The sequence below is a fragment of the Eretmochelys imbricata genome, chromosome 11 (assembly GCF_965152235.1).
Source record: "Eretmochelys imbricata isolate rEreImb1 chromosome 11, rEreImb1.hap1, whole genome shotgun sequence".
Taxonomy (NCBI): Eukaryota; Metazoa; Chordata; order Testudines; family Cheloniidae; genus Eretmochelys; species Eretmochelys imbricata.
In genome coordinates this window covers 47458383-47478336 of record NC_135582.1, presented here as the reverse complement: position 1 = coordinate 47478336, position 19954 = coordinate 47458383, and the positions used below count along the sequence as shown (strand labels likewise).

At 40.2% G+C, this 19954-nt stretch overlaps 1 protein-coding gene across 1 annotated transcript in view; it reads left to right on the top strand.

Annotated features, from left to right (window-relative positions):
- Positions 1-19954, top strand: part of PDE1A (phosphodiesterase 1A) — a 242230-nt gene that overhangs the window by 142406 nt on the left and 79870 nt on the right. Inside the window, exon 2 of the mRNA XM_077829867.1 lies at positions 11873-11986. Within this exon, the coding sequence (XP_077685993.1) occupies positions 11873-11986 (114 nt within the window). The remainder of the gene's footprint in view (positions 1-11872; positions 11987-19954) is intronic.

The following is a 19954-nucleotide window of genomic DNA, read 5'->3' as shown; positions in this document are numbered from 1 at the left end:
GCAACAACAATGTTTCCTGAGCAGATGCTCAGTTACAGGAGAGCCTCAAAAATAATATCACAAAACCCATTTGCTGCCCTTAGAATGTGATATTTCTTACATGTTAAGAAATATCCTTCTCACATTTCACAGTATCAAGAGACAGTGGGAGATGCTGCCCAAAAATAGAAAGAAAATGTGAGATAACCTATAAGATAAGAGTGTTTTTTCAAGTTGGGACAGTGGAGTAAGAATCAGGAGACCTTAGTCTGGCTCTGCCATTGACACACAGGCCTTGTCTTGACTGGCGAAATGGATGTTTTTCTGTCCTGGTAGCTTAACATGATTGAAAAGCCCTGTTAAGATGCAGGCTTACATGCCTGAAGCCATGTTATCTGGCCGTGTTGTAGCCTAGGCACTGTTAATGCTATTCTGAGACATTAGTTTAATACTGACTCAGAAGGAAAACACACATCTACTGAATCTGTATTAGCATTTCCTTGGTCTTTGAGGTCTCTCATCCAGGTATGTGATCAGGCCTGACATTGCATAGTTTCATATGATACAGCAGGGATGCTCAAACTTCATTGCACCGCGATCCCCTTCTGACAACAAAAATTACTACACAGCCTCAAGAGGGGTCCCTCAAGGGATTGAAGCCTGAGCCTTCCCAAGCCCTGCTGGTCCAGGGTTGGTGGGGCAAAGCCTAAACGTCGCCATCCTGGGCAGGGGAGCGCAAAGCCAAAGCCCAGGGCCCCAGACAGTCTAACTCCAGCCCTGGCAACCCCATTAAAATAGGGTTGTAACCCACTTTGGGGTCTCAACCCACAGTTTGAGAACTGCTGTGATACAGTATATCTCTGGTCTTCATTTTTCACATGCAATATTTATTTTGCATCCAACATAAACACCCATAAGGCCATTATTTCTTTTGTTAAGATGCAAAAAGATTTCTAGACACAAATAATATTATTTTTAGCAATGATGATTAAAGAAAGTAGGGAATTCAGGTTGTGTGTGGAGGTGCACTATCTGGTTGTTTAGTACTATGTGCTATATGATTTCTGTTCCTCTGATATTTTTCGATTTATGGTATTTTTGGGTTTTTGTCAGAGGCACCCTACTATTCAGATATGTACCTTTTGTTGTTTTAGCAATGCAATTAAATAAATAATAAATATTCCTCCTAGTAAAGTATAAAGTTCAGCGGTTCTTGAGACAGTTATGGGAGGGAGGGGGAGATTATTTTTATAGGGAATTGTGGAAGTCAAAAGAGAAATAGGCTTGTTTGTTTAGCTGGTATGATTGTTCTGATACTGGGTCATTATAGTCCTATTTCTTGGTTTCTCCTCTAAATGCCTGAAGTATTTTGTGCAGCTACCTGAGTTCAGAACTGATATGGGTCCAGCCATCTTGGGTTTGTTTTGCGGGGGGGAAGGGGAATGTTTGAAACAAACAAGCGAACCATTTTATTTTTAGTGCAGTAGGATGGTTTGTTCTTTTAACTGATGGGTCATTGGCCCCTTGCTCAAGGTGGCAATGTTTTGAATAATGATGTAATTGCTGCCTTTGGAAGTTGGGGAACTATTGGGTGAGTCATGGGTTCTGTCAATTGTGAATATTATTTAACAGGTTATTGCAAGTGTCGCCTACAGGTGGTAAAATTGGTTTCCAATTTGAGTGCTAGGTAATTTGAGGAAAATTACAATCTTACTAAAGTTACTAGAGACTTGTAAAGAACAAATCATCAGTAACCACATTATTAGAATAGCTACCCTCCTCCCCCGACTTTCAATTCTAAGATACAGATTATTCCCGTTTTAGGTCTTTAAAAGTTCCTTTGAATGGATCAAATACCCATATTTTCATAGTTATGAGTGGTTATTTACTTTTCTAGACAGTAGCTCAATATTAAAATTTCTAAATAAAACATGCAATTATACACTAAAATAAACACTAGCAAGTGCCCTTACTCCACTAAACAAACAAATATTTACCAATTTTATTTTTCAAAGGATTAATACATTTTGCACACAAGGATTATCTCAACTATTCCTGGGAATTACTGCAGTATAAGTGTTAAATGATGATAATAAACCTCATTTTCCTTTTGTCTAAGTATGCTAAGCTTGTTACCCAGCCATGATACTGGTGCTCAGCAAGCACCCAACTTCAGTCTAACAAAATCTGCTGCAACAGGGGGGTCTCTTCCCATACAATTTACAAATTGCAAATGTCCTCCTCATTCAGATTCATCCTTGCAAACCACAATTGCTGGTTTTGGAAGGAGGTTACCGGTTCTCCTAAGAAGATTAGGCTTTGTTGTCCACAAATCTAGCCAAGAATTTCTTTTGCATGATGCATCAATCACTCTGCCTCCTTTTTTGTCCTAACTTCATAATAGTTGGTTTTTCTTATTTTGTTACTATGGCCACCTTGAGTTTTTCTTATCATTATTGTTTATTATTTATTATTAATAGATAAGCTATTACCAGCAGGACAGTGGGGTGGGAAGAGGTATTGTTTCATGGTCTCTGTGTGTATATAATGTCTTCTGCAGTTTCCACGGTATGCATCCGATGAAGTGAGCTGTAGCTCACGAAAGCTCATGCTCAAATAAATTGGTTAGTCTCTAAGGTGCCACAAGTACTCCTTTTCTTTTTGTTTATTATTTGTTAGCAATGCAGTTTGCAGGCCATAAATCTCCACCTCTGAGAAAGAGGTAACTGCATTCATGTCTATGTATTTGCCTAATGACTTGTCTCATACTTCCTTTCCATTTCCCACAGTTAATTCAAAGGAAAATGAACACTGTTAACAGAGAAAAAGGTCCAGTACAACTGGAGCAATAATTCAGTTTTGGAACTTTCCTCTTTGTTCCTATAATTTCCTTTGTTTCTTGATGTTTTGGGCCAAGTGTGCTGTAGTTACTTGTTACTTTGTCTCATTGATTGGCATATTTACTGTTTCCTTAAACATTTGATCTCTGTACTAAATCTGTCAGCTCTTCTGCCTTAATCTCTATGGATATTTTGCTTTTATGCAACACTAAGTAACTATCTACTGACAGTTCACATGCCATGCTCACCCACTTAATTAGTGTGGCTGCTTGGGGAAGTCATTCTCTAACCTTCGCTATGTTCCAGGTAATTATAAACATACAGATTTTCCCTATGGAGTGTCCTACTCTGCCTGCTCCGGATCCGCTCCACACACTCTACCAGGCTTATTAAAGCAGGAGACACAAAGTGCCATCAGTACCCACTTGTTATCATTTAATTGTACATCCTCTGTCCTTTTGTGATTGCCTGGCCTATTCTGAATCTCTTAGACATTTACTTGTGACACACAGTCAAGAGCCGAAGCTTCTGTCTGGGTCTACCTTCCCTACACAAATATGAGCCATGATTCTAAATCATAGAAATATCAGGCTGGAAGGGATATCAAGAGGTCATCTTGTCCAGCCCCATGCACTGTGGCAGGTCTAACTATACCCAGACCATCCCTGTATTTAAAAACCTCCAACAATAGGAATTCTACCTTAGAAGCCCATTCCAGAGCTTTAACTATCTTTATAGTTGGAAAGTCTCCCCTAATATCTAACCTAAATTTTCCTTGCTACAGATTAATCTTATTACTACTTGCCCTACCTTCAGCCTACATGAAGAACAGTTGATCAGCATCCTCTTTGTAACATCCGTTAACATATTTGAAGACTGTTTTCAGGTCCCCCCGCAAGTCTTCTTTTCTCAAGACTAAACACCCCCGGTTTCTTTAACCTTTCCTCATAGGTCAGGTTTTTGCATTTTTGTTGCTCTCCTCTGGACTCTCTCCACTTTGTCCACACACATCTTACCATGGCACCCAATCCTGGACACAGTACTCAGGCTGAGGCCTAACCAGGACCAAGCAGAGTGGCACAGTTACCTTCCGTGTCTTACATACAACACTCCTGTTAATACACCCCAGAATATTACCCTTTTCTTAGCTGCATTACATTGTTGACTCATAAGCCATTTGTGACCCACTATAACCAATTGATCCTTTTCCAGCAGTATGACTGCCTAGCCATCTATTCTCCATTTTATATTTGTGCATTTGACTTTCTTCTTCCTAAGTGGGGTACTTTGCACTTGTCTTTATTGAATTTCATCTTCTTGGTTTCAGACCAATTCTCCAATTTGTCAAGTTACTTTAAATTGTAATCCTGTCCTCCGAAGCGCTAGCAAACCCTTATAGCTTGGTGTCATCATTCACAAATTTTATAAGCATACTCTCCACTCCATTCCCAAAGTCATTAATGAAAATATTGAATTGTACTGGACCTAGGAGAAGACCTCTGTGAAATCCCAATAGATACATGCTCCCAGTTTGACAGCAAACTACTCTGAGTGCAGTTTTTCAACCAGTTGTGCACCCACCATATAGTAATTTCATCTAGATCACATTTCCCTAGTTTGCTTATGAGAATGCTATGTGGGACCATGTCAAAGCCTTACTGAAATCAAGATATATCCTGTGCAGTCTGGAGCATATTTTGAAGAGCTGCCATCCAGTAGGCTAGTAACCTTGTCAAAGAAGACAACCTGTGCTATCTTTGTAATGTCATATTGTAGGGTCGAAGTGGCTGACAGGCAGATTTCCCAGAGGGCCCCAGGATTTATAGGATCCCCATAGAACCCCTCCACTGGGTGGCAATTTAAGCATTAATCCATATCCAATCTCTGCATGCCCCAACAAAATTTAGATCCATCTATGTGGGATTGGATGCATCAGTGGAGAAGAGTGGAGCTAGGAGCTGGGATGGGGATACTAGGAGGGCTTGACCTGGCTCCCCTCTGCTGCCTATTGTATTTTTAATTTAGCATTCTATGCTGTGATCTGAGGTTCCCTACAGTACATGCCATGGCAGCATAACAAATTCAAACACCGAGGGATCAGTGCACATGGCAGACCAAGTACTGAGGCAGCCTGGCCTACTGGAAAACCACAACATGAAGTAGTGTCAGTGGTGTGCCAATCTCATCTGAGGGAAGCAAAGAGAATCCCTGCCCCTAGACCTTTTGATATTAGTGTTAGGCAGATTGTCTGAATGTGCAAATGGCAGTGGGTGGGTGCGAGGGATGAGGATGCAGGCATCTTTAAGTTACTGGTTTTCTTTGTGGGGAACAGGCATCTCTTGGAGGGGGAGTGCAGGAAATACGTCTGTGTGGACATCTAGATCCATCTCAGCCTCCATGTGGGAGGCCTCTCTGCATATCTGTAAGTGAATGATGGAGCAGCAGCATTTGTAAGTGGTGTGCAGGGTAGAGTGTGGTATGGATGAAGGGAGAGATTGAGGTGCAGTGGTTAAGGAGAGACTGAGAAGTTCAAAAGTTAAAATTAGAAGAGAGAAACAGCGATGGTTAGAAAAGAGTAAGACAGAAGAAAAGGAAGAAGAGGGTGGAGAAGAGGAAGAAAATACTAAGGAAGATTAGAAAGAAGGAATGAGAAAATGAAAATAAAGGGGAAGAAGGAATAGAACAATACAGGAAAAGAAAGGAGGTGGAGAAATAGTGGAGACAGTGTCAGGAAAAAAACAATTATTGATGTTTATTTGTTGAACATAGTGAGTTCACCACTATCAGAAACACGGGATGACACAGTCCCTGTCCTAGAACTTACAGTCCAAAGCCCTGATCTTGCAAAGAGCAGTACTGACTTCAGTGGGGCTCCAAGTGAGTGCAGAGATCCACCCACAGGTTTCACTTTTCAGGACTGTGGCCTAAATCAGATTCTGTGCTTTTAAACTCAATTGCCCTGGCTTTACTAGCATTTGTGTGGGGAATGCAAAAGGGGAAATCTTTAAAGTAATTTGAGAGCATATGTAGTGCTGTCAGACAGACTATATTTCCAAAAGGGAGGAAGAGAGCAGAAGAACTGCCTCCTTCCCCTGTTTGCCTCTGTGCAGGGCCCAGAGACATTCCTAGACCTAAGGGGTTAGCCCTAGAGTACAGTCGGCAGTAATGTGGTCATGTGCCCTATACATACCTGCGATAGGAGGGGTGGTTCTTGGTGGTCCTGTGAAACAGCCAGCAGATCTGGGTCTGCACTCTCTAAGAGGATGCAGCAGCATCCAGTTCTCCCAGAGGAACCATGCCTAGTTCAGACACAATATCTCAGGCAGCTGCCCCTAAACAGGTGCTCCTTGTGTTGGTCTTCACTTCTTCTCTTCCCTCACCCCACGCTTCTCTGTCTTGAAAGGCTTTACTTCTAACGCTTCCATTGCTAGGTTATCTTCTTTGATATGCAGTTCAATGGGTAAATGACCAGTTAATTAAGATGAAACACTATTCCTATCATTTTCTCCGCTAATTTGAATTGAAAGAGGACTTTCCACCTACTGGCCTGATAATTTTCATGTCTACGTTTGACTGTAGCCTCTTTTAGTGATTCAAACAATCAAATCATAGTCATTAATTGTATTTGCCGTCCTATTGAACTCTTCACGGTTATCTCCCCCATCACCTTTGTGACCCTGGGTTGGCTACTATAAATTTTCTGCATTGGAGCCAAAAATACAAAAATAATGCAGGTTCTAAATTAGATGTTTCATCATTCTGCCTGTCAAGGAATTCTTTAAATTATAGACACTCATTTGGATTTTATTTCCTAATCTTTAACTTTCAGAATAGACATTAGGATTTTGTCTTTCAAAAAACCCTTGCCCCGTTTTTATGAGGATGAACTTGGCACCGGACAGCGTTCATTTGAAAATGGAATGCTGATTTCTCATTCCAACACTTCATGTGACTATAGCAGTATGCCACTATAACTGCAGATATGATGGTTTAGTTGTAATAATAATAAAAAGAAATGATGTCCCCTGTTTCTATTTGTCCTATACGGGCTAAGTCCTGCCCTGGTCAGATCAGGAATTGGGAGAGTAGAAGCCGTGCTCAGTGTATTCTCTCAGTAGGGTGACTTTTAGCTAAAACAGATTTCTTGCAGAGAAGGCTAGGGGCTGCAGTGTGGAGCACATTTTGAAGAGCACCTAAACTGTGTCATTCCCTTCCCTTCCCACAGTGAAGGACACACAAACTACCACACCTTCCCTCAGGCTGCATCCCCCCACTTCCCATCCTGGGACACAGTCCCATCCCTCTACCCCCAGATTCTACCCGTGTTTTAAAATTCCTTTTCCAAAAGAAGTTTTAAAGATTTTTCTGTTTCATAAGGGTATTTTTCTACAGGGCGGATCTGAGAGAAATACCACAAAAGGTGCTCAGGCCCCGCCCATTTGCTCTGTGCGTCTTCCTGCTTGTCTCTTCAGCAGGCAGCATCAAGTGTTGAGGTAAAGGCTCTTATCTTTCAAACACCTTCCTGAACTTGTAGAGGAGTCCCGTGAAGGAAGAATCATCCCTATCACTGTTCCTATCACCCAGTCCCCATGGGCCTTTGGCCCCTTGCTGAGGTCTGGGGTGGAAACTCTCCAGGTTTCCATTGCTTTCCTGCTCTTTGCAGGGCGCTGAGGAGGAACGAACTACTCTCCCTTGGTTCTCCAGGTTTTAGTTATTCCCCAGCCTCCGTGTAGGGGATTCCCTACCCCACCAGGCTTCTCGTTCTCTCTAGTCCTATGCAAGATTCTAATGTGTGAAGAAAGGGGGCTCATCTAGCAGGCTATTACAGCTCCTCTTATTCCCCAGCTTCTTGTGGAGATTGTAGGAAAAGGAGACTCTTCTGACCCAAGCTTTTCTGCTGCTCTTGTTGAAGAAGACCCTTTTGCAGAACCAGAATGAGCTCCCCAGACCAGCAGTCCATGTCATCATGTTAGTCTAGGAGACAAGTGCACCTTTCCATCAGCAAAACCATGAAACTGACAATATGCAAAGTGCTAACAAGTGCACAAAATAAACAAAGTGTGTGTGTGTGGGGGGGGGAGAGACAGAAGAACATTATTTCTTATTAAGTTTCTACTGGAGTAATTTTAGGGATTCCTTGTAATTACAGTGGTAAAAAAAAATCAAACAAATGTGATTTTTCATGTTCCTTTAAGTTCTCTGTCTCAGGGTCTTTAATAAAACCCCATATTTATATCTGCACTGATGCTCTGTGGCCTCTGCACTCATTAAAATACAGCAGGGAACTCTTTAAAATGTTTGAGTAAACACATACTGATGAACTATAAGTGCTTGGTGCTTTGGCATATGATGATTCTCTTTCAGTATTAAGAGCCACTCAGTCACTTCCTGCAGATTACTAAAATCCATTTAACTAGATGAGCTTCTGCTTCTAGATATTTATTCTTTACTTGAACAAATAAGCAAGTCAAACTACATATCAGTTATTTAAATAATACAGCACTATTATTTTGACTCTTCTTTCCCTTCTTTATACATACATACATACATACATACAAATTAATCTCTTGTGTAGTGAGGCACAATTCCATTAGCTTCTGAGGAGTTGCAGCTGCTTACAGCAGGGCAGAATTTGGTCTGTTGTGTGCCCTGATTATTACTAATTTATACAGTCCCTTCATAGCTGTGAAGGTTAAAGTGGGCTCACTGCACATCATTCTGCTTGAAGTAGTTATGACTTCATGTCTTTTGGGAGAGTTTAATGGATCTCCTAGGGGTTTATTGCTTAAGGTTTAATTTTTTGCTTTTTCTACTCTAAATTAGAATCTGTACTTGAGATAAAAAAAAATTAAACCACCCACTCAGCTAATGAAAATGCATGTGTAAAAGAAAGCAGATTTCAGTATTCCAACCAGGAACAGGTGGAAGGCATTGGGGCATTAAAATATGTATGTATTTATATATGGCCCTGGTCTGATCTATCCAGATAGCTGCAGACAGAGCTGAAATAATTTAAACCTAACTGAGTTGTTCATTTTCTTATAATGTTGGTGAAGTCAGAACTGATCACTTTAATTTTCATGGGGAGGGGTGTAAAAGGCTAGTTTGGTATTATGTATATATGCTACAGTACATAACATTGGGCCTGATTCTGCTCTTACTTACATAAGTGTAAATCAGGAGTTGAAATCAAGGGGGTTACCCTGGAGTGAAACAGATTCAAAACCCAGATGTGTCATGAGCCTCAGAAATTCTGGTACCCACACATGATGTAAATCACCAGTTTATGAATGTCAGACTGTTTTTGCTGAAAACTCAGCAATCCCTGAAAGCAATCCTAACCTAACCTCAGAATCCTTGTAAAGCCATTTAAAAAATTCAGGTGGTTAATATCTACTTCCACAAAGAGCTGCAGGCGAACATGTGACTTGCTCCTGCTGTTATTGACATCAGTCGCACAACTGTTGGTGACTTCAGAGGAGCAGTATTGGTCCCTTAAAAACATTGCTTACCAAGAATATCCCCAAGGGCCTGATTTCTGCAAGGAATGCTGAGACTAAGGTTACCAGTTTTGGTTGGATGTATTCCTGGAGGTTTCATCACGACATACTTTTTAATTAAAGATTAATCTTTAATTTCTGGAGCCTCCGGCAACCCTAGCTGAGACCAGGACATATCTGTACTCATGTCAGAACAATATAGAGAAAAAATAGCTTGGTTTCTATGGCTGATTACTTAGATTGTAAACTCTTTGGGACAGAGACTGTCTTTTTGTTTTTTGTCTGTAGCGCGCATAGCACAATGCAGTCGTGGTCCATGCCTGAGCCACGATGCTGGTGATGATAATATGGTACCTTTATACTTTAAATGGATTGTAAGAGTTTTGCTGCAAATAGCATTTTAATTTTTTAACTCCATAAATTTTAATCAAGAGTGATCCAATACTGAGTACAGGTCTAATAAAAATCATAATGAATGGACATTGGCTCCACATTACATTTAATTAATTAACCTTTATCTTAGTGTCTCACTGGAACCACAGGGATAGGAAATATAACACTTTTTCACAAAAGGGGCACAAATATGAAATTATTTCTGAAGGGAGATTCAGATTTACTGAAACTGATTCTCAATTTAAATGCACTTCTTCAGCCAAAAGCTTGCACTGCTACATTAGCTTGAAAAAAGTCAAGATAATAGTTTTAATAAAATTATATTAAAAGGAATGAAGTGGCATATTTCATTTTAAAGATATGCTTTTCTCTTGTCATATAATCCTGTGGTTCACTTCAGCATTGAAAGAAAATAAATTGCCGTCTCCGAAAAAGGAAAATTCATCTTTGAAAAACCTATACGCCTCAGGTCTGGATAGTTTTCAGGGGATTAATTTTTCTCCATTAGCCTCAAAGGACTTGTCTGGTCAAGTAGGAAGAAAAGGGTTATGGCTCCTTTAATAGTTCACCCCCTCTTGTGGGTTGGGATGGGGGCATCATCTGAGCTGCGGGCTGGCAGGAGGAGCTCAGGTAAGCCAGTGGTTCTCTGTGGACCAGGTGGAGGGTATATATATATTCTGTTCTGCCAGACAGAACCCTCTCCCACATCAGTTGCTCCAGCACATGGGATTGCTGTAGGCCAGGTTTTTGTGATCTCCTGTGGCTATTTCACTGATCACCTCTTTTGAGACTGGTAAGGAATTTTTCCCTCACTTCCAGATTGGCTGAAGCAGGATTTTTTTGTTTTATTTTCACCTTCCCCACAACAGCTCCAGGACTTGCCTAGGTACGTTAGGAGGAATGGTTCAAGTTGTGACAACTTGGCAGGTGCCCAGTGCAGGTACTCGTTCCATAGGCGGTCCAGTTCCCTGATAAACTGGAATGGGAAGTGGACTTAGGGGAAGACATCCCCTAAAGAATCTGGGGAACAGGATTAGGGCTTCTAATATCTGGCACTGTGAGAAGATAAATCCCTTTACCCTTATATGAGGGGATCCCAGTAACAGTCTGGGGACAGCTGGGGGAGGAGGTGCTGATAGCAGCCTTCCCCCAATAGGTGCAAATGATTAAGGAAGGACTCATGACCTGCACTGTACAAGCTATTACCAGGTAGCTCTCAGAGGAGTTCAGTTAATAAAGTTGTGGCCTAATTAAACCACATCCCATGTATCTTGCTTTTCTTCCTGTATGTCTGGGACAACAGTGAACTGTCATTGATAAGACTGAAGTTTCATTGCTCTACATGGTTAGCTTAAGCAGGCTCAGAACTGAGTTTCCCCCATCAATGGGAATGGATGGAATCTGATGATCAAATAGCTTAGTAGTATAAATTGATTGCCATGGACACTTAAATGGAAGCATTTAACTTTTGGGTGTATCCACGTTTGTAATGCATAAGCATGTTCTCAAAACCAAAATAAAAAAACACGGGGGAATATGTTTGGATTTTTCTAATGCTATAGTTACTACCTTCTAGCTGGCAAAAACAATGAATCCTCTCTAAACAAATGAAAGCAATAGAGCTTTAGTTTAAAAACAAAAGCAAAATCTGAGGCTAAAATGTATTGGAGGAGAAAATAAAAATGAAAACAGGAATTGAAGCTAGGTATACAGAAGGCTAACATTTCACTGCACCTTGTTGACAGATGATTGTTTTTAAAGGGCAGGCCTTTTAGAACTAAAACAACTTCTTGCTAATATCGTTGGTTATGTATAAATTAGAGACACAACCTTCATAGGTATAATCATAATTTTTTTAAAAAATATTTGTGCTGATAATTATTGAGCTCCTCTGATTTTACTGAAAGTTATCTTAATTATCTCCTCTTAATATGTTACAAATTCATAACGTTGTAAAAATGCACTGCTCATTACTACTATCTGTGTTCTAAAAACAGATGCTTTTTAATAGAAAGGAGACAAGATAAAGGTTTCCTGCTTGCGCTATGGACAACTGTATTATTTCCTAAACTCCAGATAGAATACAGCGACTAAAATAGTTGCTAGATTTTTATGAATCCAAGAACATATAATGATGTGTTTATTTTGGTTTTTTTACAGATTAAGATGCCTGGTCAAGCAACTGGAGAAAGGTGATGTTAATGTGGTGGATTTAAAAAAGAATATTGAATATGCAGCATCTGTGTTGGAAGCAGTTTATATTGATGAAACCAGGTAAGTCTTCAAGGGGGAAAAACAAGACTTTTATGATGGGGGCTTATATTGGACCATTGGTGTTTGCTCTTAATTCCAACTGACATCAGCTGGTGCTTAGCAGAAGACATAAGGACAGAATATGGCTCTTAGGTCTTAAGAGCAAGTGAAGGTATTTAAGATTCAGGGGATCAAATGTCACCTTCTGGAGAGCTTGCTCAGTTCCCATTTACTTTAATGGGAAAATGCGTGAAGCACAATCCTATGTCATGAGAATTTATGGATGGGTATAACTGAAAAATCCAGCAGCCAGATTCTGATACTCTTCATCACTGTGAAGGGTACTTTACAGCACAAACATGCCTGTTGAAGAGACGGAGAGTTGTTGTCAAGTGAAATGCTAATGAAGCTAAGTCTGAGAATCGTATTCTGGCCCACAATAAAGAACTTGAAAAACTAGGATTTGTTTTATTCTATTTTTCACAAATATAAAAACTTGATGATTGTTACTAGAATTATTACTTGCAATTATTTTTTTCAATGGTTTGACTTTAATGAGACTGTAAATTCTAAATATTCCTATATGTGACTTCTTGAAATAATTCTAAGACTTGCCCTGTAAGTGAAGTTAAACTAACTGTAAGGCAACTTTCTGGTGTTTCCCTAGGTCTTATATTTCACTGTACTGACCTTTTAAAGTTTTCTCCTGAACTGAATGTGCTTCCAAGAATGCCTGTCAAAGCTTCTCCAATATTATTTGGATGTCCAATGTGTGTCTGGTCCTGTTTCCTTATTCAATTTAAGAATGCCTGACCTTTTAATAATCATTTCAAGGACCTAACTCATCTCAATGTGCTTAATACACTATTGGAAGGCGCTCAGATACTATGATAAGTGCAGCATATGAACCTTTATAGAATAGAATAGCTTCTACGTTTAGAAAGATGGATGGAAATACTCATGTAATATTTCTGTTCCCTTTTCCTTTAATTTCCTTCACATACCAAGAATTGCACATCTATAATTTTGAAGGCTCTCCCATGGGGGGGTTGTGGGGCTTGCTCCGCTCTGAAAAATGAGCAAATGAAATCACTGCAAAATAAATTGACCTTCAGCAGCAGTCTGTGCACCATTCACTGGAGTTCACATCACAGACTAATTCTTGCATCAGAAGGAGCCAGGCAGGATTAGCTGCTGCAGTGCCCTATTCCTGTCGTTAGCATGTGCATATTCCTGTAAGGGGTTGCAAAGCTACAACGCCAGAAGAACTTTACTGAGTAGCCTGTCAGCCATTACACAGCACTGAGAGGCACTTTCAAAAGTTCCCGGAATGTCCCCAGTTGGGCAAGGTACTTAAGCACAGGACCTAATGTAAAGCACCTTAGGAGTCTCGTTGACCTCTGTCCATGTGCTCTAAGGAACATTGCGCTTTTAAGTTAAGTATGTGCTTAAATATTTAGCTGACTTGGAGAGTAATGAGCATATACAAAGCTAAGACAAGTCCCAGTGCCTACCCTGAAATGCTGACCCTAGAGCTACTACTGGCAAACCATCTGCAAAGATGCTGAGGTAGAGGGCTTGAGGCTCAGGCCTTGTCTCCATGAGAAAGCTACACCAGTTTAATTTAATTCATTTTATACTGATTTAGTTAAACTGGTGCAAACCCCTTTGTGGACATTTACTTCAGTTTATCTTAAATCAGTTCCTAATTGACTAAAGCTAAACCAAAATAAACCTGCTTTAAAGTGAACTGAGTGTCCACTCACGGCTTTTGGTTTAACGAAGGCTGTTTAAAAATCACACCCTTTAGCCTGTGTGGGTTCCTCAGGTGAACAAGCCCTCAGAAAAGTATGCTGCACATTTCTTTGGGCTATGCCTTTCCCAATAATAATCGATGCTGTAATATTGCAATGCTGCTCATTTCCCCCAGGACAGAAAATTTTGTTTCTTAAAAAGAAAAGGAGTACTAGTGGCACCTTAGAGACTAACCAATTTATTTGAGCATAAGCTTTCGTGAGCTACAGCTCACTTCATCAGATGCATCCAATGCAAGCTTATGCTCAAATAAATTGGTTAGTCTCTAAGATGCCACTAGTACTCCTTTTCTTTTTGCAAAGACAGACTAACATGGCTGCTACTCTGAAACCTTTGTTTTTTAAATCTCTCCAGCATGACGTGCCCACTGCCAGTGATAAACAATTATTTTCTCATGATTGCTTGCGCAGCTCACTTGCCCAGGAATCTTTAGAAAGTTCTTTACCACTTTACTTCAAAGGGGAGCATGCAGTTCATAGTGATTGGTTCTTCTATTGCTACATGGCCAAACAAAGCATGTAATTCCCATTAGCAATAATGGGAGATGTGTTAATGGATTTCAGCATAGTCAGCCGTAGACAAAGGCATAAAGCACTGCAGCTGAGGGGAGAGTATTCTCGCCATCCACTTCTCAAACGCTGTGGTTAGAGGGACATACCATTCCTAACTCAGTTCTCAGTAGGAGTACCATGACTACGTACATAATGTGAGTTTTGCCTCCTCTCAAACATGGGGTACTGTAGGGATATGAACAGAGCTATTATAATGAAGTAGCTAGGCCTTTATGGCTTTGTGTGGAAGGACATCACAGAGCAGGTCTAAGCCCCCATGATGGCCAGCAGGTAGAATTCCATACAAATAGCAGGATAACATGCCACACAAACATATTCTGTGGCTGGAACAGGTGCATTACATTTAGTGTGAGCAAATCCTCAAATGAGTTAGTCACCATTAGGGGGCTAGCAGGCTTATTATGACTGCCCAAATAAGAGCAAATATATGTAATTTCACACTGGTTTGGAAAATTCCCATTCCCTGCAGGCTACTTTTCTAAGGAGACTATTTTATGTCCTGAGACTATTAAAATACTTTCAAGAACTGTAACTAAATCTTTGAATAAAGGACTTTTTGCTCTTCTCTGACCTTATGCAAAGCAACATTTATTCTTAAAACAATTCTCTGTATTGGTAATCTCATATTTCACAGCACTAAATTAAAAGAAACCTGAGCTATTTTTCTTTCTTTTTTACTCTAGTGATAATTTGTATTCTTAAATGCAATTTCAAAATGAGTACTGACCTCAGTTCCAAACCCATCAAGTTCTGGCAGCATTCCCTTTTATAAATGTATGCCCAGCTGTAAAGCAGCCCTGCCAGTATTTTGTATTATACACAAACACATACATATAACAGCTTTTCTTACCTATGTTTCTAGTGGCTCGTTAAATAATAAAAAGAAATTTACTTTTCATCATTTGTTATTTGTTTACTTATTGTGTGTGTGTGTGTGAGAGAGAGAGAGATAGAGAGGCAGTTTGACCCACGATGTGTACACAATCTGCTGCCCAACCCTGAGCCAGTTCACAGCCGTATATTTACAAAATATTCTCTCTGGAGCTCCTTAAAGTCTTGATTCTGCACCACTGAAATCAATTTGGAAATTAAAAGAGCTATTGTTCAGCACAGGGAACTGAAATCTCCATTATAATGTATTCATAATAATACTAGCTCTTTTACATAGCACTCTGCCATGGGTAATGCAGAAAAGGTAACTGCATTTTAATCAGCCTTAGTGGTAAACTCTGTTCCAAATCCTCAGTATAAAGTTTTTAGGCATAATCCATAGACAAATTCTCTCCAATCTTTGGGGAGGAAATCTGCTATATGGCAGGAATGATAAAATATTAAGTCCCCGTGAATGAAATAGGAAGAAACAATTCTGTGTGGTCACAGTTACTACCCATCCAAGCAGGTGCCTTGCCCCACACAAGGTTTCTCCAATGAGAATTTGGAATGGAATTAAATTTATCTATTAACAGATTAAAAATAATAGCCTAGATCATCAAAGGATGGGTTAATCCCTCCTTCTTGTAGTACTCTGGAAGCGTTTAGTCCCAGATATTTTGAGTCTGAATATGCACTTCTTAATAATGCAAATAGACTTCAACAAGAGATTTGCTTACTTAAGGACTGCAGCAGAGGGTTCTTTAATTAGCACTACTTTACTTAGTAGATATTTGTCAGCAGATACCTTTATCGGCAAATACACGTTGTGTTGAATCCAAACTCAGTCCCTTCCTGGGATTTCATTTATTAATAGAAAAACTTACAATAAAATAATGTAGGCCCTGATCCTGCAAATATGTAACATGTAGCCAACCTGCTGCTCTTACACAGAGCACAACTGAAATCAGTGGGGCTCTGCATGCCCAATATTCCTCCTGTGTGCTACACATTACAAGGTGAGCCCCATCAGGTTCAGTTCAAACTTTTTGCCCCAGACTTCACTGCTCGTAGGGTTCCTCCCTCCAGACTGCTCATCCTATATCCTTTGTAAGAGCCACTCTTACCTCTCATATCCAAATGAGGTAATGAGCCAGCAAAACCCACCCAATCCTTTCCAAGCAGAATCAACACATGCTAACAGGATGGGGTGTTCTTGGTGAACACTGCCAGCCTGTTATGCTATGACTTAAGGAGCTATTGCTATCCATATTTGTACATTATACTTCATTCGAGTCAGAGGAGAAGACTGGGTCTCCATAGAAAAGTTGGGTGTATATTTCTGTAAGTAAAATTGCCAGAACCTTGTTGGTTTATTTACAGGATGCAACACATATTGAAACTGGGCTTTAAAATGAAGCTGTTTAATACAGTAAGAAGGAAATCTTTCAGGTTCTCCTGTTTTCCTTCTGTCTGGTTCCGTGTTGCTCTACACGCTATCGTATAATCTAAGAATGTGGTAGAAAATTCTTCCTCTTAAGATTTTACTATCCTTTTCCAAGAAATATGCTAACAGCTTCATTTATGCAGTGCTGAAAGTAGTCATCTTAGAAAGTAGCCTGGCAGTTGGGAAAGCCTTTCAGAGCTATGTGAAATTGTTTTCCTTTTGGGCAGCGATTGTAAATGTCTCATTAAAAAAGCTGAAGCCTTCAATCTTCAAAGGAAGCTTTTGACAGTTCCTGAGTGAGTGAGAAATCTTAAAGCAAAAAGAAGTCAGAATGTGTCCATGGTAGGAAAGCTGGTTTATTATGAGTTTGGTAGTCTGCCCCTCCATTTTAAATATTCCTATGTTACTCTTTTAATATCCAAGTGGGAAATGAAAAACATAACAATGAAAGTAAGTTTCTTAAAGTCACCGTCATTTTGTAGTGATACCTGTTTAAGTTTACTGATTTTTGCTATTCTGGATCATTAGAAGTTGCTGCAAAAGTTTCTATTTTAGAGAGAAATGAAAATGTCAGTAACTGAATAAAAGAGCTGAAGTCTTAATTATCTGCTGAGAATACAGATTTAACAATGCTCCTGTGAAACTGCCATTTTGTACTCTGATGTCAACATGTCTCTCATGTTAAACAAGGTTAACCTGAGCCCCCAGGTGCTGCAAAAAGTAGTGCTGGTTATTCGTGAGGTTTTCTCTCTTTAGTACTTAACCAATGCCCCAGGAGAGCGTGAGGGAGAACTGGAGGTTTTATTTTTCAGGAAAGACATAGGATCTGATTCTTCTGCCATTTAAACATGTTTTTGCTGGGATCCATCTGAGACCTTTTCCACTTGGCTTATCCAGAACATCTTTTCCGGTTCTGGGTGAACACGTCATCCAGTTCTCTGGGATCTAAAAAGTCAGTTCGAATCCAGATTTTGTCACTCAGGCTTCTTTATTTGGCATACAGTAAAGCTATGCTGAGGTGATCAGACTGAAGCATAGGTGGTGGGTATAGAACATACCACACATCCAAAGTTGGATGGGGGCTGCTCCACACAGCTCCCAGAAGCCATGGCATAGCCCCCTTCTGGCTCCTATGTGCTCCAATGGCCCCAAGTGGCTCCCAGAAGTAGCAGCATGTCCCTTCTCCGGCTCCTACGCGGTGCCTGCAGATGGGGCAGTGTGTAGAGCTGCCTGGCTGTGCCTCCGCATAGGAACTGAAGAAGGGACATGCTGCTGCTTCCGGGAGCCGCTTGAGGTAAGTGCCACTGGGAGCCTACACCCCTGAGCCTTTCCCCAGGCCCCAACCCCATACCCCAGCCCTAATCCCCGTCCCTCCCTCCAAACCCCTTGATCCCAGCCCAGAGCACCCTCCTGCACCCCAAACCTCTCATCCCCAGCCCCACCCCAGAGCCCGCACCCCTTCCCACACCACACCTCCCTACCCCAGCCCGGAGCCCTCTCCCGCACCCTGAACTCCTCATTTCTGGACCCACCCCAGAGCCCGCACCCCCAATCAGAGCCCTCAGCCTCCCGCACCAAACCCCCAATTTTCTGAGCATTCATGGCCCGCCATACAATTTCTTTTCCCAGATGTGGCCCTCAGGCCAAAAAGTTTGCCCAGCCCTGCATTAAGGTGTTCCTGCTTATCTTAGCTGGCATGGACATCCTGACTCCAGCATACTGCTTGTTATGCCTCTGTTTACAACTTAACTTTCCATTCACCTTCCCAATCACACCCACTAAGGCGACAGCTGCACTTCAGCACTTACAGCGGCACAGTTGCACAGCAGATGGTGGAGATGCTCTAAGTCGATGGAAGAGTCCATGATAGTGCTGAGCCACATTTTTTTGACCAAAACCTTTTTCGATGAAAAATGCAGATTTGCTGACTCTGAAATGTTTTGCGAATTTGTTGGTTTCATCAAACCTGTTTATTCTGAAAAAACAAAATCAGAAAAAATCAAACTTTTGGCATTTTGAAAATGCCACGTTTCATTTTTTTGTATGAAATCATTTTAATTTTCAAAATTTCCCTTTCATTTTTTTTGTAAAAATCAGAAGTATTAAAAATGTTCAAAATCTAAACAAAGCACTTTGATTTTTGTCTAAAATAAATATTTTGTTCAACCTGAAATGAAACTTTTAGCCTATTTGCAGAACATTTTGAAAATTTTTGTTTTCGGGCCAACCTGAAACAATAAAAAAAATCCCACAACTTTTCAAAACTTCTAATGAACTGAAAAATCTGTGCAGCTCTAGTTCATCACCTGATATTATAGGGCATTTACAGTCTCTATTTTCACAGAACATATAAATTGTGAAGTCCAGTTGACGCTCTAGTCTAAGCTATAAAACAACTGATTTTATCCTGAAAACAAAGTGATGCATTTTCATAGACTCATAGGTCCTAAGCATGCAAAAACAGATGTGCTAGTACTAATCCCTCTGTGAAGTCATCAGCATAGTGATCTACATTAGGACATCTCTTTGCAGGACTGGTGAAATCTTAATATCTAAAATAGATTTAGATATTTACTTAAATTTAAAAATCATACTGCCCCAATCCCTCCACCCCAAAAGGTTGACTGATTAAGTCATTAATTTCTAAATGAAGAAAACAATGTGTATCGCTTGGCACAGTATCTATCCATGGAAAATAAGAAGGCTTAGTGCTCAGCAGTGCTAATTCATTTGAGAGGAGATGGGTAATATATTCAAGCAGATTGTGGTTTAAATTATGAATACCTAGAGAAATAAATCTGTCTGAGATTTCAACAAGGATGAGCAAATATCTGAAACAGATGTTTACTGTGAGTCCACTGAGGGAAGGATCCCCAGTCTGCGTTTATTGTCCAAATGGCGAAATATAAACTAGATGACTCCTCTTTGTACTTGGGCCTGACGGATGGGTAATAGAATGTGATAAGTTCATAAACAAAACATTAAAATGTTGATCTACTTAAGTTTGATAATGTAATTCAAAACTACAGCTCAGCTGAGTTTGCCATGACTTCACAGTTCTATTCTCAGGCTCCATCATGTCACATGATGAATGTACTCTACCTGAAGTAGCCTTGCCAGCCATAAGTGCTTCATTCAAAGAAAATGATTCTGTGCATCCATCAAGAGAATTCACAAAAGATACTTCTTTGAAAACTGCTATTAAAGAAGCTTGTGTTGTCAAAAAGCTTTCAAGCCTTCTTAGCTTTACAAAAAATAATTTAAAAAAACCCTTTTAAAAGATCT